This window comes from Volvox carteri (assembly GCF_000143455.1).
Source record: "Volvox carteri f. nagariensis unplaced genomic scaffold VOLCAscaffold_16, whole genome shotgun sequence".
NCBI lineage: Eukaryota > Viridiplantae > Chlorophyta > Chlorophyceae > Chlamydomonadales > Volvocaceae > Volvox > Volvox carteri.
In genome coordinates this window covers 972,304-993,660 of record NW_003307559.1, presented here as the reverse complement: position 1 = coordinate 993,660, position 21,357 = coordinate 972,304, and the positions used below count along the sequence as shown (strand labels likewise).

General features: G+C 58.0%; 2 protein-coding genes across 2 annotated transcripts in view; one reads left to right on the top strand and one right to left on the bottom strand.

Annotated features, from left to right (window-relative positions):
- The window catches only part of VOLCADRAFT_90307 (uncharacterized protein), a gene marked incomplete at both ends in the record, with an annotated part of 10,624 nt that extends 2,410 nt beyond the window's left edge, over positions 1–8,214 (bottom strand). Inside the window, 14 exons of the mRNA XM_002949808.1 lie at positions 14–77; positions 326–525; positions 1,196–1,393; positions 1,546–1,708; positions 2,065–2,246; positions 3,089–3,384; positions 3,641–3,674; positions 3,994–4,068; positions 4,537–4,606; positions 5,234–5,334; positions 5,702–5,749; positions 6,224–6,317; positions 6,681–7,778; positions 8,204–8,214. Coding sequence (XP_002949854.1) covers positions 14–77; positions 326–525; positions 1,196–1,393; positions 1,546–1,708; positions 2,065–2,246; positions 3,089–3,384; positions 3,641–3,674; positions 3,994–4,068; positions 4,537–4,606; positions 5,234–5,334; positions 5,702–5,749; positions 6,224–6,317; positions 6,681–7,778; positions 8,204–8,214 — 2,634 coding nt within the window. The remainder of the gene's footprint in view (positions 1–13; positions 78–325; positions 526–1,195; positions 1,394–1,545; positions 1,709–2,064; positions 2,247–3,088; positions 3,385–3,640; positions 3,675–3,993; positions 4,069–4,536; positions 4,607–5,233; positions 5,335–5,701; positions 5,750–6,223; positions 6,318–6,680; positions 7,779–8,203) is intronic.
- A 910-nt stretch (positions 8,215–9,124) lies between these two features.
- On the top strand, positions 9,125–21,185 carry VOLCADRAFT_104502 (uncharacterized protein; the record flags this gene model as incomplete). The annotated part of the gene is made up of 14 exons (XM_002949914.1): positions 9,125–9,209; positions 9,254–9,417; positions 9,537–9,761; positions 10,217–10,405; positions 10,813–10,982; positions 11,451–11,523; positions 11,884–12,606; positions 13,792–15,911; positions 16,264–16,339; positions 16,490–18,340; positions 19,434–19,522; positions 19,669–19,795; positions 20,177–20,318; positions 20,950–21,185. The coding sequence occupies 14 exons, from the start codon at positions 9,125–9,127 to the stop codon at positions 21,078–21,080; spliced, it is 6,165 nt and encodes a 2,054-aa protein (XP_002949960.1). The 3' UTR covers positions 21,081–21,185.
- Positions 21,186–21,357: the final 172 nt, after the last annotated feature.

Sequence of the window (21,357 nt, the reverse complement as noted above, 5' to 3'; positions counted from 1 at the left end):
GACACGCCATGACCTTGTTGGGGTTCATGCAGTACAGCAGCTGACGACGAGGACCGTTCTCTTTCTTGAGGTACTCCCTGGAACGTCGAGGGAGAACGGGGGGTGGTGGTGGATGTGGCTCCTCCGTGACACTGGCGGTGACGGCGTGGTGATGGGTTACCCCTCCGGGCCCTCCCGCACACCCCCCCCTGCCTGGCCCATCACATCCCCCACCGGCCCATCCACACCCCTCTTCCTCCTCCCCCCTGCCACTTCCCATACTTTCCCTCACTTCACAAATACACACGCACACGCAATCTCCCCCCCTCCCCGTCACCCCCCTCACCGGTAAAACTCCCCGGTCATGGGGCACCACACCTCCGCGCACTGCACGTTCGCGATGTGTCCAGCTCGGGTAAGATCCAGCCAGTTGGCCTCGTACAACTTGGGCCCTATGAGGAAGTTGAGATCCGCGATGCGCTCGTCCTCGCGTACGAGAGTGGCAGTTAGTCCCAACTTGCAGTGGGACTTGCAGGTGGAGATGACCTAAAAGGAGGGCGGTGGGGCAGTTGGGCGGTTGGGCCGTTATAATGTTGGATGTTGGGAGGTTAACGGTTAGAGAACAGGAACGCGGCGTTGCTGCTCTTGACCCTCCCTTAGGTCCAAACCCCGACCGGATACCTCTCCGAGAGGACGGGTATTTTCCCGATTATGATGATTATGATGGTGATGGTGATGATGATGATGGTGATGGTGATGGTGATGGTGATGATGATGATGGTGATGATGATGATGATGATGATGACGGACGCGAAAACCGTGCGGGCCCAGCCACATGTGCGGGAAGGTGCACCCAGTTACCCCTCCCTTCCCCTCCGTTCTGAGCCCCTCCTTCCCTTCCTCTTCACCCTTCCTCCCCCTTCCTCCCCCTCCCTACGACGACCCGCTCCGCCCCACCCTCCCCTCCCCTCCCTAATCGGCGGCTAGGTAGGTAGGTAGGTAGGTTTCCGCGGTCGTCATCATTACATCATCCCGAGGTCGCCTCCTTCAAAACCGCCTACTGGTCAGTTCTGCGTCTTGTACACTCTTTCCTTGGCAGCAGCTTTACACTCGTTCACGTGGGGTTCCCACCCCATCCTCCAGCCCAACCCGCAACTCCCCCTCCTTCCCCCCACCTCCCACTTCCTTTCCCACACTGTTCTGATCCTTTATTTACCGTTCTGAACATCTGCGCTGGCACCACGTGCACCTCGTCCATGAGCAGCAGCCCCCACTCGCGACTCCGAATGCAGTTCATGATGCGCTCGCTCTCCTCGGACCTCTTGCCGCTGAAGGCAATCATGGTGAAGGTGGTCACCAGCACGCCCACCTCCCCCGGGAACATCTCCTTGTTCTCGCTGGTGAATCGGGCGATCTGTAGCGGTAGCGGTAGCGGTAGCAGCGGGGGTTGGCAGTAGCAGTGGAAGGAGTGGAAGGGGGGGGTTAGGCAGGGGGGAGGGTTGGCGGTCTCGCAAAAGCTTTTTTGCGAGAAGAGAAAACGCGGACTCCTCTGTCCTGTGGCGGCACCTGGTGGTCCCCAATGGACGTCCACAGCTGGAACTGGTACTTCCATTGGTCGACCGACACAGAGGAGGTGCACAAACACAGACACGACTTCTTGACTCTGGAGGCCGCCGCCACCCCCACCAGGGACTTGCCCGCACCGCAGGGCAACACGATGATGCCGCTCCTGGGGGTGTGTGTGGAGGAGGAGGGAGGTGCGGTTTTAGTGAAGCGTTATATTAATAGGTTTTATTAATGTAAATGTGGGAGTTGAAAGAAAGACGGACAAACAGGTCATGTGATGGTGGTAGTATTTGTGACATGTGTGTAGGGGCTTCCTCCCCCTCCTCCTCTTTCCCCCCCTTCCTCCTCCTCCTCTTCTTCCTCCTCCCCCCTCTCCCTTCCCCCCTCCCCTTCCTCTTCCTCTTCCTCCTCCTCCTCCTCTTCCTCCTCCTCCTCTTTCCTCTTCCTCCTCCCCCCTCCTCCTTCCCCCCTCCTCCTCCCCTTCCTCTTCCTCCCCTCTTCCCAGCCCGGTGGCCGCACCTAGCTCGTCCGTTACCGAACATCTTGGACAGCGACTTCTCCTGGTACGGCCGCAACTTGACATGCGGCTTGAGCTCGAACGGCAGCAGGTCGGGATTGCGGCGGTCGTTACGGAAGTCGTACTCCTCCAGCATCGGGTAGTTGAGGCCCTCAGGCATGCATCGCTTCTTAACCTCCTCCACCTGTGTGCGGGCCGCCAGGAGTGGCGGGTGTATGCATGAGCGTGAGTGTGTGTGTGCATGTGTATGTATGTCTGTATGTCTGTGTGTATGCATATCAACGCATGTCTGGATGTGTGTATGTATGTGTGTATATTTGTTACATAATGATCGGGAGGCCCGACGCTGGCGAGGGGCACCTGACCGTATATATACCCCAACGGGAACGAAGGGCCGCAGAAGCACTCTCCTCCTTGGGGGGGGGCCGTTATATTGGTCAAGAGTCCTTCTCAACCGTTCTCCCTTATCAACGCAAGGTGCCGTCACCTGTTCGAATCCTCTAGCCAGCTTCACACAACAGCTCAGATGCCAAACAACCTCCGTTCCACCGAAAGCGCCAGCTCTACAGCTGCGCGATGTACCAATGCACTCACATTTGTGTGTACGAGGGGATCATCCTCCGAAGAGGGTGCACATCGCAAAACTGCCGACGCCCACAGTATATTAAAACACGTGCACACCTTCCCCCGTCCCCCTTCCCCCAACAAAAAAGGTAGCGGGGACAAGGACATGAAAAGGCGCGCCGAGGCCGTGGCGTGATGTACACGGGGGCCGGGGGCCGGGGTATCAGAGGAAATCCGCCTGATCGGGCTGTGCTGACGTGTCAGGCGGGAAACGTAGGAAAACACTTCCCCTGGCGCTCGCCACACTGCCACACCAACCTCGGCCCCCAACACACACACACACACATGGACACACGCGCGCATGCACACATGCACACACACACACACGCGCACATCCACATACACACATACACATACACACATACACATACACACATACACGCGTACCTTGTCTTCCTTGACCTCGAACTCCTGCACCTCTTGCTCAGTTTCCTCCGCCGAGATGTCCTTGAACGCCTTGCCGTACGCCCCCACACCGTCGTCCTCCTCACCATCTGCCACGACCTCCCCCGCCGCCGAGCCCCCCTTGCCGTCGCCGCCGCCGAACCCCCCTGGAGCCGTCTTTCCCGCCTCGTCCCCCAGCCCTTTTTCGGGCTTTTGTGGCTCCTGGGGTGGCGCCTCTTCCCCCACCATATCGACGGCGGTGGTGATGTTGGCGGCTGCGTGCTCACGTAGGGCCCGACTGCTCTGAATGATACCTGCCGTATGCGGATATAAGCCGTGCAGACGCGAGTTTCATGTTTCGTACAAACGCCCGTACAACGTGCACTTCCATCAGGATGCCATGTTATGACAAAAGACAGTGAGCCACTCACATACATACATACATACATACATACATACATACATACATACATACATACATACATACATACATACATACATACATACATACATACATACATACATACATACATACATACACAAAAACACATTCTTGCACCTCTCCCTCACCTCCCCCCACAGCAGCCTCCTGGATGACCTTGTCCTGCAGGCCAAGAGGCACAGCAGTGCGAGAGTCGATTCGGAGTTACGGGCGGCCCCAGGGTAAGGGGGGCCAGGGGATCATGGACACGACTACAGGAAGGTGGAAGGGGGGCGAACATGGACACGGCCATGAAAGCGGCGCAAAACACACAGACACACACATACACATATACACACTAAGCTGAATTGTGGTACACAGCGTTCATCCCAAACCCTAAAAGCCTGAAGGGGCCCTCCTAAATGCCCCCACTTTATTCCCCTCCCCTCCCCCCAAGTTCCCCCCTCCCCCTCCCCCGATAGAGACAGGTGTTTCCCCGCACCTTGAGCAGGCGCTTGAGCACCTCGGGGTGGGTGGACTCCACGTAAAACCGGTTGTGCTTCAGAACCAGCTTCACCTGCGTGCACGTGTGGAACGCGTGTGCTTCTTTGTGTTGTGTGTACGTGTGTGTGTACGCATGTGTGTACGTGTGTGTGTACGTGTGTGTGTACGTATGTGTGTTTATGACCTGGGTTACGAGAAAAGAATGGCGAGAGGACGGCGGTGTCTGTGCACCCGTGTGTGCGTATGTGGGTTTGTGTTGTACGGCCCAGTGTGGTCCGGTGGGCTCCCCCGGCTGGTGGGCCTCTTGTGCTCAGTGCGGTGCGGGGCGGTGCGGTGCAGGAGGAAGGTGTAACGGAGTGACATACAGAATGCACACAGCGGATGAGCTGAGGAGTACTAACCGTACGGCAATTCGTATACTGTCATGTACGGCATTGGGCCGTACGCAACGAAGACAGCAAGGTAAAGAAGCTTGCGGAGGAAAGGCACAGAGCAACCACCATGGTGGAGCGGAACAGAACATGGCCGCGCGTTGTCGTACCTTGCCGTAATTTGCCGTACTATCTCTGATGAAGCTCTTGGTCTCCTCGCTCAGCTGCACCTTGGACAGTCTGCGCGACGACAGCGGGGGCTGGAGGTTTCGGAGCTAGGCTAGTGATGTGCGTATGTTGTTACAGGGTGGTATAGCTTCACCAGCGGCCCCCTTTCCCTTGGAGGCAGTTCCCTGCTCTCCCCTGCTAGAGGGGCACCCTAATCCGTTCACCCCATCCGACTTCGGAATGTATTCGTTGGTTTCAGCAACTCACCACCAGCATCCAACCAAATCTAGCGGATCAACGGCGCCTCAACTTAGTTCCTGGTCAGATCGCATATTGCTATAATCACGACCTACACCGTCAACAAGATGGGGGGCCACCTCACTCGCACTCCGAGGGGTCGGCAGGCGGATTTGAACCAGGAACCTCCGGGAGCAGAAGTCAGGCCTTAACTTCTGCCATGTATGTACGTGTGGTATCCTTGGCGCTAACGGAGGAAAATGAAACCCCCCCATCAGCGCCGGACATACAAACACAACACACACACACACACTCTCGCACACACGCACACACACATATATATATATACATATATGCGCTCACACATACGGCGTTTCACTGCTGGGCTACTTCATTTTACTTTACTTGGGTAAAGTTGCCCGACCCCCCAATATCCTCCCCCCCACCCCAGTGTTCGCTCACCCCACTAACCTATTGAGCACATTGATGATGGTCTCAGTCTCCAACCCCACAGACACGGCCGCGTACAGGCTGTGCGGAGTGAGCTGGTACTCGTGCATGGCCTGGGGGAGGATATATATGTGTGTGTGTGTGTGGTGATGGGGAGGTGTGTGTGTGTGTGGGAGGGGAGCTGTGTGTGGGGGGGGGAGGAGAGGGAGAAGGCCGGGAGGAGCCGCGTATCTAGTGGGGCTAGTGGGGCTAGCGGAAAGAACCGAAAGCACACATACACAAGTACACACATCAGGAGGGCTACTAGACACACCGCACCCGTGCCGCGACTCGATTGTACCCACATACATACATACGCACACACAGTCGGCTAACACACCCGTGCGGCTCCGGGTCCCCCGGGGTATTTCACCCGTCCTGCATTACCCCCCAAACACACACTACACTAGTAGTACGGCACAGGATGAGGGCGCACCGTACCTCAGGTCTGCACACCGGCTCCGAAATCGCAATTAAAAAGTCGTACGCCTGCAGTGCGAATGGAACGGGCGGAGAACGAGCGCGCGACAGGCGCCGGGGAAGGGGGAACCTAACCTGATGCCAGAGCCTTTCCACACCCCCGACCCCACCCCATCAATGACAACAGGTAGCCAGCCCGTGCGAGCCGCCTCAACTTCACCCCACCCCCCTACCTGACCCATCCCCACCCCCCACCCACCTAATCTACTCGGTTGGCCCCCCCGCTAACGGCCCCAAGGCTCAGCGTTCCGGGTTTGACATCACATCACATCGCGTCGCCCCTTCCGGGGCTGCCAAGGGGCCACCCCAGCCCTTCTCTAACCCCCTCCCTCCCCTCCTGCTTCTCTTTCCTTGGCAGCAGCTTCACTCGCTCGTGGTTCGCCTTTTCCCCCCTCCCCTGGCCGTCCCCTCCGCACTGCACAACTCCAACAACCTAACCCTGAGAGGGCGGCGGCTCAACCCCCTCAACAAGACAGCGCTTACCAGGCCTAAACCTCGCCTATGCTCGACCCCCTTCAACCCCTCCTTTCCCCCCTTCACCTGCTTGTAAATGGGCGAGAAGGTCTCCAGGAAGATCCTGTTGTCAGGAGTGACCCACAGCGGCCGGTTGGAGTGGTCGGGCTTCAGCTGCAAGGACGAGAAATCCGTATCGTACGGCACACCGTCGGGGTCGCCGCCGAGCGCGCGCTCCCGTACAGCTCTGCTTGTTGTTTTGTGTTTTTAGTGCGCGGGAGGAAAAAAAATGGTGAGAACGGATTGAGAGATCTTAAGCACGTTTTGAAGTAGGAGACAAATATATAGGAAAATTCTCGGCTCAACAGAAAGCAAAGAGAAGCACAACCGACGAGAGCCTTAACCAGTCCACAGGACAAGCGCCAGGCGAACAAGCCTGTGCTCGTACTAGAAGCTGCGTGTACTAGTGCCGTACAGTACACCGCACCTGTTCCCGAAGAAGCCGCCGCGGCCGCCTCCCGGCCTTCCCGAGCTCCCACCGGCTCCGAAACCGCCGCGCCGCTTCCAGCCTCCTCGCCGTCGGCCCCCTAGGTCGTCGTCATCATCGTAATCGCCATCGTCATCGTCGTCCGTCACCAGCTTAAACTCCGCCTCTTCCTCCTTGTCGAATGGGTCGTCCGATAGCTCCTCACCGTCGTTCTCAGCGCCAAACTGCTTGGTTGGCTTGCGGCTGCGGCTGCCGCGACCGGCCGCGGCAGTGGGGGCCGCGGCGCCGGCATTAGGGGCTGCGGATTTCGTTGCCGGCGCCGCCGCCGGCGCCGGCGTCGGCGTCGGCGCCGTCGCCGGCTTCCACCCGCCAGGGCCAGCAGCGCCCGCTGGTGGCTTGCCCGCTCGTGCAGCCGCCGCCGCCGCTGCCGCCGCCGCTGCGGCGACGGCCCTCGTCCTGTTGCTGTTCGCGGGCTGGCCGTACGCTCCGGAGCTGCCAGACGGGGAAGTGCTGCCGCGGCTCGGAGGCGATACCGACATACTGACAGCGCCGCCCGCCCGACCGGCTGCCACACCGGGGCGCTGAGCTGCAGCTGCAGCAGCAGCAGCTGCAGGTGGCGCCGCCCCCGCACCTACACCAGCACCGCCCCGCATTGCACTGCCTCTGAGGCCCACGTCCACACCACCACTCCCTGTCGAACGCTGGGATCTGGCCGCGTCCATCTCCTCGTCGTCGTCGTCCTCATCCTGAATCATCCGCGCAGTTTTGCGAACCTTACGTCCCCTCCTCAGCCCCGCGTCCTCCTCGTCGTCGTCCTCAACGTCCAAGCCCGGCCTCGCGCCAGGTGGCTTCTGTGCGCCTGCCGCGGCTGCCACTACCGCACCGCGGCCCTGGAGCGCTGATGCCACTGCGTCTCGATCGGGGGACTGGTCCCGATCTTCCAGGTCCTCGAGGGCTTCATCTGGGTTAGCAGCTGCCGCAGGCTGGTCAGCGGGACGTGGTCGCTTCAGCCGGCCAGTAACGGTTATGGCGGGGGTTTGGCGGGGACCTGGCACGACGGCTTCGGTGTGGTGACCCAAATCGCGGGGTGATGAGGCCCTGTTGGTTGGTGCAGGATGTGTGGCGGCTTGCGTAGGGAATGATTGGGGGAGGGAAGGGGGAGCAGCTCCCGGTTGCGCCGAAGCCGGGGTTGGGGCAAGGGCCGGCGCAGCTGCCGATGCGCCTGCACCTGCTGCTGCCGCAGCCGCTGCCGCTGCTGCCATAGACTTTGCAAGCTTTAAGCGAATTTTGTTGACGGGAGGAGGTCCGGATAAGCCGGTGGAGAAAGGCACTTGGCTTCCTTGTCCTGGTGCATCTTGCAAGGCCCCCGGTGCTGCTTCAGGGCGATTTGCGACCGAGGCACCAAGTTTGAGTTTAAGCTTTAATCCTGGGCCTTTACTACCTTGCCCAGAGTACTGGCTGCCCCCTTGGGACTCCGACATCTGCGCTGAAAAGCCTATCCGCAATCCAAAAGACGCGCTTACATGCCCTTCATATAATCTGATGAGGTAGGCCTTAGAGGTATGTGTAAAACAAGGTGAAGACAGTAGATGCGTTGAAATGCCTTGCGAAAGGCACAGAGAAGGAGCGAAGCGGACTCGTCCTTGCTATTTATGCCTGTCAGCGTGCATAGTGTGTTTTATTGATACATGGAATTGCCACAGGCCGTATAAAGGTTGAGATGCCAGGATGTTTGCTAGTCGCGAAGGAGCTGTCATGCGGTTGAAGCTACGGATGACCCAGAAGAAGTCCGTAATAGCGTGAATAGAGGTGCATTCTATGGCCAACCAAAAAAATTGAAAAGATTGACAAATATGATTCTTTGAACCAGGGGTCAGCCGCAGAGCTCGTGCCTTAACCTCTTGCAAATACATACATGTCACAACCCTAGACTAATCAGCATGAAACCGTGCCAAATTTTGTGTTTCGGCAGTGCAGTGGTTATCGGGGTCGCGGGGTTATTTCGTATCGCCACGGCCACAGCAAGAAACGGGAGGCACAGCAGCGTCCATAATTGTTGTACATTACCATACGGTATACGAAAGTTATATCGAGGTCCAATTGTAATGAGGGCTTCACAAGCAGCATCCACAATGAGGCCATACATCTGTCACATCCCACATAATCTGAACTATTGTGGCCAGTTGTCAAACCTATGAACCGTTAGGTATGCTCTGATACACAAGTTGCATGAGTCTGATCATTTGGCTTTTTGGGTGTTCGCTTTAACCTAAAATACGGCATGGCACGTTAAATTACACGGACAGCAAATCGCTATTGTTAGGAGGCGCTCATACAAAGTGATCTCTCCTAGCCGTAGCATGATGTATGTCAATAATGATGCACGCGGATAGCCAATTCTTCGTTGCACCAGTCAACGCCGTGCCAAAGGGCCACAGCTAGCTATGAGCGCAGCGCAGCGCACATTCCTGCAAGGACTATCTGAATATGAGAGGAACGCTTTGTTGCTCCATGCTGAAGGAAGCGCAGGTGGGCTCCCTCGGTCGCATTCACTACCTGGATTCACATCGCAGTTCGCGACCAAAGCACGCAGCTTAAGGACGCCAAATCCCGTGGTGTAGGAGGCAACACTGATGGCGGGGGAAGCAGAGTGAGCATTGGGAGCAGGAGAGAAGTTGAGGATGCGTTCAATGCTGTGTACAAAGAACGCGACCGCAGACAACAGCTGGAGGCACAGGTGTGCGGTGAAAGCCACTACTGGCAATCCTCATATAGCAACCCAATGCCCATGTGGTCCTTGGACGGGCCCAACATCCTTGTCCTTTATCCCCCGTGCACCTCCCCCCCTTGCCTCAGGTGGCCGCCCTGCAGGCAAAGATTCATGACCAGAATGGCCAGATCGACGCTCTGCGTGTCGAGCGTGATGCAATGCGCCAGAACCTGCAACGCAACGATGACCGTGGTACACGCCTCGCCGCGCAGCTGTCCTCGTTGGAGCAGGAGAACGCCTCCCTCAGCGCCAAGCTGGTCGCAGCCAACAACGATCGGGCCCAGCTGCAGACCAAGAACGATATGATGCAGGTGCACAAACCTGTGGGCGGAATGACCAGCTCGCATTTATGGGGACGCGTCAAAGTGACGATGTATCTGCCCAAATGACGGGGTCCTTCGTGTGGGGTCCTCAGTATACCGCAAAGGCATCCGCTTGGCACTTAGGAAAAGTGCTTGATCTTACCTCATCCTGATGCTACACATGCATTAGTTAACAATCCTCACGGCCAGCCTATTTTGCGGTAACGTGCATGTGCGTCTCCTACATGTGCATGTCCTACATGTGCATCTGCATCCTGCATGTGCATCTCCTACACGGAACCGCCCCTCACGCCACTGCTTATGGAACAGTGATGCGACAGAGCGCTAAGCCGTGCGGGCTCCATTCAATCCCCTGACACCAACTCAATAATTTCTTTTACTCTGCTTGCATACGGACGGACGGAACGTCACGTATCTCCCCACGTGCGACTTTGCGACTTTAGACGCGAGTCCTGGAGCTGCAGCAGGGCTACATCAGCATGGCGAACCTCGACGGTGTGGTGGAGCGCCGTGACCTCATCCGCCGCAGCAAGATAGGGGGCCTGCTGTCCGAAGTAGCAGCTTCGGGCGCGCTGGACGCCGACCTGCAGCAAATGGTTGCTCATCAGCAGCGCCAATCCCAAGCAAAAGTTGTAAGACGAGCCCATAAGCACCCCTGACTTGGCGATCATGTAATACTCCTGTCCCTAGCGCGTGCTTTGTGTCTCGTCTCATAGATACAGAACATTACCAGCATTCCCTCCTCTAGACGCAAGCTGCTAACGTAAACGTATTGACTTAGCTACGGCCCCGTTGCCTCGTTTGCAAACGCCTTTATAAGCTTGAACCAACACCGAGGGTCCCACATAGTCCCACCTGTAGGGAGAGGGGGCCATACCCGATTCTGCGCTTCCAGCGCCATCTGGTTTTCGCTGAGGGTTGACCCGTCGCGATGGCTTTACTTAATGGCGGCCTCTATCCGCCACTCGCCCGCTCCACGCCCCACGTGTCCCTCCTTCGTGCCCTTTCTACGTGCAATCCGTCCCTCTCACGTCGACAGGCTTTCAGCACCATCGCGGCACTCACTCGCGAGCGCGACACTCTGCAGCAGCGCCTGCAGGAGTTGTCAGAGCGACTGGCGGACAGCGTCAGCCGCGAGGCGGCCACCCGGGGCACACATGCGCTGCGCTGCGTCTCCTGGAAGCGCTCCGCGGTGCAGGCGGAGGCCAGGTGCGTGCGGGCCTTGCTCAGGTCTGGCATGAACCGCTGCGCTGCTAGACCGATCCCGTCAAGCGCTTCAATAAGCAGCACTTTGCGCATGTTTCGTGTCGGAGTGTGTCTTGGTCTAGTGTCCAAATCACAGATGCGACCTCCCACATCCCAGCGCTCAGCTGCAGGGGATTACCTTGGCATAGGTGAGAGGAGCCAGGTTTCAAGTCGTTGCGTCATGTGTGCCAAACCGTGCAGCATAGGATTACTGCCGTCGCGCACTAAGTCCTTATCGTGTCATGTTAGCACCATAAATGAAGTGCGCTCCTGGATTGTGTCCTCGAGACTGTGATAAAAGAAACACCGTGCGGGAGTTTGCAAGTGCGCTACGCGCGGCGTGTATTTGGGTCCTGTACAATTTGCACTGTAGAGGTGCCGATGGCTCATGCATCATAGCGCGGCTCGGTTTGCGGTCCGGTACCGTTGCAGGTTGGCAGTGGCATTGAAACGTGTGAAGGAGCTTAACGAGGAGATCCGCAAGCGTGATGGCGCGGCGCGGCAGGTAGGGATGCGGACAGAACGGGAGTAACATGAAGGTTAATTGTGGAGAGTGCGGTGAAGCGCGGACGGAATGCGAAAGGGCCGCACAAGGCCATGCACAGCGTGCGTTTTGTTTTGCAAAGGGACCTGAATTGCGGTCTGCTTTGCACGCAAGAGCAACAACCAATGCGCCTGCTGCAGCTGTTGCGTGGCGTGCACACCGCCATCCAGCCATGACGTGGGTCCTCTCCGGGCCACGTTGATGAGCACCCCTGGCATCCCAATTAAACCGTGTGGCAGCTGCCGCTGCGCTTCTGGCCACGGCAACTTCAGTCCCGGCCTGCCCTCTGCGTTCGTATCGTCCCATTCCCTGCTCTTGCAGCGTGAAAAGTACATGGCGCAGCTGGAACGCACCATCATGGCGCAGCACAAATCACTGCAGCAGCTGCGGCGTTTGCTGGAGAAGGGGATGCCAGGTGGTGGTGGAGCGGCGCTGCAGCGGAGCACACGCGAGGCGGCGGCTCCAACAGCCAGCAGCGAGCCTGCACAAGGTGCAGACCAGGCCCCAGCCCCAGCCTCACCCAACGGCCGCGGCGCCGGCTGCCTGAAAACGGGTCGGCCGGAGCGCTCAGGTGGCGACACTGTGCGCTTCCAGGATGAAGACGGCCTGGCTAGCGACACGGCGGCACCGGCGTCACGACCGGAGCGACCGCAGCAGCAGCTGCAAAAGCCACCTTCGCAGCTGTACAATGACCAATATCCGAACCCATTCCTGCAGTATCATTCCGGTCATGGGCAACCAGAGTTTGGTGTTGGCCGTTCCGGGTCCGGCGAGAAAGCCTATTTCGTGCCGCCGCAGCATGCTGACGGCTCGGCAAGCCATGGCAGGCCGGCCCCGGAAGCAGCGGCGGGGCTGCATTCCGCGGGTGGCGCGGAGTCGTGGGTCGGCCGGCCCGTCTCACCCTCTCGCAGAGATTCAGAGCGCCCGCTTGCGCAGTCTGCGGACGGCGTGGCGCCGCGCAGAGGGGGCCGGGTTGCTTGGGCGGAGGGGGACGCGCAATTCGAGGCGCCTAGCCTATCGCCACACGAGGCTGACGGGGAGGAGGTGCGTAGTTCGGAGCTTGTTTCTTGTTACTTCATAACCCCAAACGCAACGGTGCAATGGCAGCGTGGGGTAGGAAGTCCCGCGTCTCGCATGGGGTAGGGGTCTCCCGAGCTGTCGTGCTGTGGTTACAAGGTTACAAGTCACAAGTTCCGCATGAATGCGGGGGTGTCCGTCAAAGCCTGATTAGGGGCCATGGACTAGGGACTAGGGAAGCTTGTGGCCAAGAGGCAGAATGGGAGGTGGTTAGTGCGTATTCAACCTAACTGGAAAATCTGCATCTGCGCGACAACGCTTGTCCATTATCTTCCGCTGCGGTTCCCACGGTCGTTTTGCCAGCGAAAGGAAGAGGGACCTGGCGTGACATCCTTAACTTTCTCTTGACGTAATTTTTTCCTTAGGTTGGCTCCCAAAACCCAACGTTACATCCTGCGGCTTTGGAATCGAAACCTGGACAATCGATTATGGCCAGGGTCGTAACGGTGAACGCGACGCCGTCTTGCGGTGATATACTTCCTCGCGAAGCCCTGTGAAAAAGGGCATTCCATGCCCAGTGTACATTTTACTATGGCGAAATCAGAATCATTCATTGCAATGGATTGGCCAAGCGAATTCTTTCTTTGGACGTTCATTGTCGTTGCGGAAAGTCTGGAAGACGAAACGGCATAGATCCGCCGAGCTTCAACGGCTAGCTGTCGCAAATTATTTCCTCTTTCATGCGAAGGCTGTTGGGATATTGCCGTCTTATTTTTTCCGGTTCTTTTTTCTGAACGTGCCTTGTAGACGAAAAGCTGTGTGTCCATGTCGCAAGTCTCACAAATAACCAATTATCCGACCAAACTGAACACACTGACATGACACTGAGCGAATCTATTCCCTTCTATGCTTGAATGCTAGTAGTATTTAAACTTTTTTATTTTTGAACTTTAAGATTTTAAGTGTAATTTTTCCTTGGCTGCTGGCTCGGCTCTCGCTGCAACCGTACGGTTGCTTTCCTTTCGTATTACTGAGAGGCCGTACACCGCAGCGCATTTCCTTTCCTTCCGGCCCAACCGGTATTACAGGCACCATGCCTTCGCCGGCTCTAGGCGCTTTTGCCTACCCCCCTTTCCGATACTGTTCCTTTCGTCTTCAATGTAACCGTTTCTGCACTGCCCGCCCTGTCCGCCTGCTCTGCTCTGACCCCAGGGCCTGCAGGACGATGCGCCCCGGGCCTTCCCCAGCTCCTTGACGGCCCCAGTCGCGCTATCCCAACAACTTTCCAGTATGGAAGCCAACCTGGCGCAGCTTTATCGGGATCTGGAGGCTTTCAAGGACTCCTCACTGCATCACCAGGCTCTCCATGACAAACAAGGCACCACAAGGTCACCCCACAGCTCGCCTCAAAGGAGATCCTTTCCATCGTCGCCTATTTCAAACCCTCGTTCTTCCTCTCCGGCGCATTATTACAAGGAGCTGGGTGACGAGACCGATCCCGAGCGCGTTCCTCAAGACTTGGAAGACAGCGGCGGTGAAGGGAGCGATGGTGCCGGTGCTACCGTCCCGTTTAGCCCTACGGCCAAGGGCGTCTTGCGCTCGCCTACAGGCAGCCAGCCCGTTAGCAGGGCTCGGACCGATACGCGGACATCGTCTCCCACTGCCGGCTATTACGGCGTAGAGGAGAGACCCGGGGACGAGCCGGCTGCCGGCGAACAGGTTCATCAGGTCCGCCAGATGCCAAAGCTGCGCGGCTACGCATCAGCCAGTGCTGCGACACGCTGTACCGGACGGTCCAGCGCCCCCCGGGTTTCGCCGCGCCGTTACCGCTCCGATACCAGCGCCATGCAGCAACAGCAGCCAAAATTTGTGCCGCCCGCCAGTGCGGAGAACCCGGCAGTGTCGTCTGGGTCCCTGCGTGCCATGGCCCCATCTGGCACAAGTCCAAATGATGCTTTCGCTTCCATTCCCCGCGAGGCACAGAGCCGCAGGTACTCAGGAGCCTTACGCCGGATCCGGCGAACCCCTGAGGAGCACCAGGAGCAACAGCAAGCCCGGCGCGACGCCGCCAGCCCTGGGGCCCCCCCTGTAGACGGCCGCAGCAGCAACAGCAGCGTGGGGCAAGAACAATGGCCCTACCACGGCCAGCAGCCTGCCCCCATTGCAGGCATGTATCGGGATGGGGACAGCAGCCGAAGGAGTAATGGGTCTGGGAAATGGCAGCATCCGGGCCAAGAATCTGGGGCCGACCCAGACGGTGGGGGACACGGCAATGGGAACAAACGGAGTTCCGGTACCGAGCAGTGGCAGCATCAGAGCGAGCGGTCTGCCCATGATGCGGACGTGTCCAGGGAGGGGGGAAGCAGCAACAGAAGTATCGAATCTGAGCAGTGGCAGCATCAGGGCTGCAGGCCTGACTGCGAGCCTGTTGACATCGCTGGCAGCCTGAGCAAAGGTAACACATGCAAAGATGAGGATGACCGCACGTCATGTAGCAGCTTCGGTAGTGGCGGTGCGTCAATCGACAATTGCGGCCATTTCCATGATGGTCCCGGGGTTCCATCCACTGCACGTCAGCCGCAGGCGGCTACCGCGCGCCGGGACACACCTGGGCCTGAGGGCCTACCAGCAAAGGCTGAAACAGCTGTGACGCCGGAGGCGGTGGAATGCGACGACGGTGCCGAGGAGCATCCCCTCCAGCCGCTGCCAACGCATATGCTTGGCCACCTGCTGCGATGCACACACCACCATGTCCGTGGTTATGCTCGCGGTGGTGTCCGCGTCGGTGGCCCCATAAGCCCATTGCTTGGGCGTATTGCCGGCCGAGGCGGTGGTGGCATTAATGGTGGCATCATCAACATCCAACGGCCCAGGGCCACACGGCCCGTGGCTGCACCAGGCCATCGACCTGTCACCATTGCAGCTGCGGCACGAGGTGATGGCACCACCCGCAGCCCCCCGGCATCACGTGTTGTGCAGCCCAACCGCGGCCAAGTAGTAGTAACCGAGGATGCTGGGTACCCCGCTGACGTCCGTGACCATGACCATGACCGGGCCATGAGCCGCAGGAGCCCACCCTCTCCAACCAGAGCAGCGGTGTTCGTGGCTGGAGGTGGCCGCCCAAGCCATGGCATGCAGCCCGACCGCGGCCGGGTGGCTCGAGCGCCTGCATGGGTTCCCGGAGGTCGGAACAGCCGCAGCAGGAGCCCCGTGGAGGCCGCCGCCGCGGCCACCACCACGGCACCTGGAGGCTCTGGGCGGGACCATCATCAGATCTCCAGGGCCGCAAGCCCGGTAGCCCGGGCTCCCGACGCGATGGAGCGGCAACACAGGTGCGGTGTGACATGGTGCTGGGAGGTTAGCTAGAACTACTCCTGGTGCGGGTTACTGCGAAGGCTTGGCGTGTCGTGGTAAATCGGATTAGCAAAGAAGCAAAGAGGAGGAGCTATAGCAGTAGCAAGATATGCGAAGGCGGTGAAGACAATCAGTAGCAACCAGTGGCGTGCTAAGCGGCTGTGGCGGTGCCGAGTGCCGAACCCGTGCAATGAACTGGGTGGGTCGAAACTTGTTTTTTCTGCCAGCCGACGAGCCTCCCCTGTCCGATCCCTTGTCTGTGTTACTCGTCGGCGCCAAGTTTGACATGTGTGCATTGCCCCCGGTTCCAAAAAACACACCCACATACAGCGCTGCGGCTCCATGCACCCGAGCATCGACCGCGGCTGAGGGCTCGCCAAGAGGACCAAGTTCATGCTCAGGCATGGTGAGCGGCCCGCGCCTTGGATGCGATAAGTCCCAAGGGGCTGATTCCAGTCGTCCAAGCGCATCTTCCCCTCCGCGCGGCCGTGCAGCCTCGCCTGACACCACCCGGAATTCCCAAAGCCGCCGAAACACTTTCCCTACATCTCCAGAGGCCCTGTCACCCATCTCGACTTTGCTAGCCTGCATCATGCCCACACCTAAGAGGCCGGTGTCTCAAGCAGCACCTTCAGAGCTGCCATCTGATCCACAGAAGAGTCCTCATCAGCGACAAAATGTGCATGATGATACAAGCAGCAGTACAGACCAAGGCAACCCGCATCGCCACAACGGAAACACCTTCGATATGTCGACCTACGAGGTGCTGCCTGGATCTAGCTCATCCGGTAGCAACTGCGGCGGCCGCACTGGCGCAAAGCGACGACAACATGATGAAGGTGCTGATAATGCGGATGACCGGCGCAAGGCGCAAGGCAGCAGCAACGGTGGCACGGCGAGCGCCACCTGCACAGACAGCCAGGGCGACGCGGGCAGCGGGACCGGCTTGGGCAGCAGCAGCGGTAGCCGTGGTAGTAACTCGACCGAGGAGGCGGCTGTAGGATGGCGGCCGATGGCCGGCAGGATCAGCGGCTCCCAGCTAGCGGAGCGCTCGAGACTGCCGGTAGTGGGACCCGTATCTCCCCAGTCGCGTGCACTGCCAGTACCAGCATTCTCTGGCGCCAGCAACATCCGAACCGCCTCCGAATCAGACTCTGCGAGCTTGGCGTCGACCTCCAAGGGTGCGTACTGCAGGCCAACGCTGGCTGGCTGGCTCGGGGACTCGGGCCCTGGGGCCTCGGAGTCGATTGCAATGGCAGGGCATCCGGCTGTATCGGCAGGGACGGCGGTCACTGCGGAAGTGAGCCGGAAGGTTGAAGCGGAGGGTGTTGTCACCAGCAGTGCCGACTCGCATCGGCAGCAGCAGCAACAGCAGCAGCTGAATGGCCGGAAAAGCGTGGGCAGCCCGATTGCTGAGGTGGCCGCAACGGCGGCTTCTGCCCTGCAGAAGCTCCGAGACCAGCGCTTGCAACGAATGCATCGAGTTAATAGCAGCGCGCACCAGCAGCCTTTCCACGGTTCCTCTGTGGCAGCCGCTGTTTCTGCAGCTTCCGCTACGCAACGTCCCCGGCCCCAACAGCAGCAGCATCTGCTGGTGCAGCCTGGGTCCAGCGGAATGGCTTCGGCCAGAGGGGATGATGACGGCGGGGTGGTGGTGCTCGCGCTTCGCGGCAGCCTGCAAGGAGAGGTTATCGTGTCGCCCTCTCGGCTGGTGTCACCGGGGGCGTCATCACCGCTCAGTCCGGGCAGTCCAACCGGTAAGGTGGGAGCAGCAGCAGGTGGAGGACAACATGCTCCTGGTAGTGGCGGTCGAGGTGGGAACGCTGCAGGCCAAGTGACCATGCGGCTGGAGATAGGTGGCGGCCCGCCAGTCTGGCGTGCCGCAACGGCCACCACCGCTGCCCCTCCAGCAGCCGGTGGCGGGGCCGAGCTAGCTCGTGGCTTGCAGCCAGCGACCGCGGCGGAATGGAGCCTACGGGACCTCCGGCAAGGGATAAGGCCTGGCTCAACGGGACGCAGCGCGTACGGAGAGCTGCAGCTGGATCCCTCCCGCGGGTCGTCGGTGTCCCGGGGCTACATGACTTCGGCGGAGCCTAGCTTTGATCGTTCGGCTTCGAGTTTGAGTGTCAGTGCAGGCTCAAGCGGGGCAAATGGTGCCAGTAACGGATGGCCGGGAATAGAACTTGTCGCACTCGCAAGAAATGGGCATGGTTTGCGTACGGCGCAAAATGTTGTGGGGACCCAGGGTAGCGGGGTTCCTGGAGCGTGGGGTGGGCAACACGTCGCTGCGGCACCTGCACCACCAGTATTGCCGCTGCAGCACCCGCTCATGCGCCTGCTGGGGCAAGCTTCGGAAGACTTACAGCTCCTGAGCGACAGGCTTAAGCCGCTGGTGGATGCCAGGCCAGTCAGTAACATACTTCGTTCGTGAAGGATGCAATTAACAGTTTGTTGTCCGGCACAAGGATTGTGGCGTGCTTTCGCCTGCCGTATTGTGGACGGGTTTTAATAGCCTTAAGCTGAGGAGTGGACGACAGCAAGCGAGGACTAACTGCGTGGGAAGATGCGGCGAGGAGTTTCGGCCCTGGCGGCACATTACCAAACTCCACCTGGACGAACCTGGCCAAACTATGGCACGTGCAAATGCGGCCCGACTATGGGTTCCGTTATGGCACGTTGTGCAGCAGAAGAGTAGTGCCTTAATTGCAGATCGTAATATGGATATGGAAGTCCGTGTGGATTTGTGATGTGGATTGTGCAGGAGCGGTGCTGCACTGTGCACTCGTCGCCGTCGCGGACGTGTTAACTAACAGACGTTAACAATGCCCGTGAGTGAGCAATGTGCAATGCAAATTCACAGAAACAACGAATAAAACGCAAATGGGCCGAAGGCTGGATGCCAGGGAAATTATATATATCTAAAATCTAACTAACTGCCCGTGCTGTCGTAAGTCAGGAACCCCTGGGATTGCCGGATGTTACGCTTCACTTTCAATACTTGGACATACATACTATCCTTGTATGAATACAGTGGCAACCTATACATTCTTGCAGTCATCAGGAGAGGAAGACGATACTGTGCTGAGCAAGATTAAAGGCGAACACAAGGCAGAATGGGCTGCTTTGGTCCTCGTTGTATTGTCTGGGTGTTATGGACTATAAACCTGGTATGCTATAACCGGTATCGATGCAAAAGTCCTTCGGAACGAGGATCACCCGAGTCCATTGTACCGTATTGCAGTTTGCCTCAGCAGTATACCTGGCCATCAGCCTTGTTACCTTTCACAACATAAAATGGGTGCGTTGGATTCACTCGTTGAAAGAAAGCATTCCGCAAGTTCGAAAATGCCTCGTTCACGACCGCAGGGGGTACAATTTCTCAGAGATTTTGAGAATCGTGAGGTTAGCGAAGTTTTTCAACTGGCCAGTTGAAGTCTCCTTTACCTTTGCCGAAATCCTGCTTAGCTTCTTGCACGCTTCACTGTCTTGGCCTCGCACAGGCTTTTAAGAATAGCCTGCTGGCGTCATGTATCCTTGGTTTTCTTGTGGTTCTCTTTTGGATCATCTTTAGCTTCTTTGTCCTCATCGGGTGAGTACAACCGCTGCGGCTGTGGTGTTATTAGGTAAATGCCCGTGTATGCACACGCGATTTCCGTGCAGAACGCGTGTGCCTCCGGGAAAGCCCCCAACTGTGAAATACACCCTTCCCCCGGAACCTGTCCCATCCCATCCCAGGCGCTTTTTCGGCACCCTGCCTTTGGGCTACGGCGTCATGCTAGGGTCTTGCGCCCACACTGGCTTCTTCAGCCTTCTGGCGGGTCTCGTGCTGCAGACACATGAAGTCCTAGCGGACAACTTTAGGGTAGGTGCGATGTTGTCGGAATGTGCCGTGTCCGCATGAGTGAGCCCAGTTATGGCTTAAGCAGAAGCTGTCGGTATCGGGCGGCCACGTTGACCAAAGAGAAATGCGTCAAAGCCAGGTGACGCTCCAGCGGGGTTGTCGCTCCAGCCAGTCAGTCAGTCAGCCAGCGCACGGTTCCATGGGTTCAACACTTCCTTCCCTTCCCCTTCCCTTCCCTTGCGCCTCGCCAGTCATGGGGACTGCACATGTGCCCACAAGGACTCCTAAGGGTTAATTACCCCTGCTGCAATGCTGCGATGACTCCTTTACCGAGGCAGCAGTAACCTCTGTCTGTCTGTCTGCCTGTCCGTCTGTTCATCTGCAAATGTTTTATTACTTCAGAAGTATGGCATCTGGAGCAGCGCCGACTACCAGACATATCTGTCCACGTATGCGTTTAACTACATTTTGTGCGGTACCTACCTCCTCTTGTTCTTGGTGTTGGCGTTCACGTCGGGTCCCTTCACGAAGCAAGAGGAACGCGGTAAGTCGGGGCATGTAACGAGCAAAGGGGATCCAGTATATGGAAACGGGGACGTCCGGCATCGTGAGCGGCTGGAGGGGACTGTTGACAGAGGGGGGCCGGGGGAAGTGCCTTCCACAGCCGGGCCGAGAGAGGCCGTGAGAGGCCGGGGTGTCAGCACCCTCGGCATACCCCTAGGGGGCAGATTGGGTTTCCATACCTATGTTAGGGTGGTGCGTGCCTGCTTATCCCGGAGTGTATGTATAAATAACATATATTTACAATATAACAAATATATAATATGTTATAAATGTAACATATGTTATACTTATGATATATATATATATATATTATAACATGTGTTATATATAATATACACCATACATATGTTATATATATGTTATATATATACTGAGGGAGCTGAGGAAAGATCTTCCCTCTCTAGTGGGAGACTGCTCTTCGGTGGCTCATGACCCTCCTCGGCTCGTGGCCGCATGTGTAAGGAATGTAAGGCCCCGGACGGTAACCGGGCTTAACATAACCTGATTCACCTCGCCTTTACCTGAACTAAAAACTAACCTGCCCATGCTATGCTATGCTTTGCATCGCTGGTGCCCGCATGTAAAACGCCAAAATGGTTATATATATGCAGGCAGCTCTTATACTGTGAAGACACCGTCGGCATCGACACCGCCCGCGGCATCGGGTACGGTGTCCGGTGTTGAGAACAGCCACGGCTTCGGAGTCAACTGGCCGAACTCCTACCGCGGGGGCAACGTGTAGCCTCGGCGGTGCGGGAGATGATGGCTTTCCCGCCCTCCCCGGATAGCCACCTACCACTTGGAAGCAGTTGGGGAGCAGCGCCCCTTGGGGAGTAAATGGTGCCTGGGAGCGGGAATGAATACAGGTGCCTAGAGATGGTTGTGGTGATGATCATGATCATGGTGATGATGATGATGGTATTCGGTGTTTGCGTCGAGGGTCTGGACACGGTGGCAACCTTATCGCTCAGTGACAAGTTTGTTTGGGGGTAAGGTAATAATCAGTAAGGTCCTTCAGG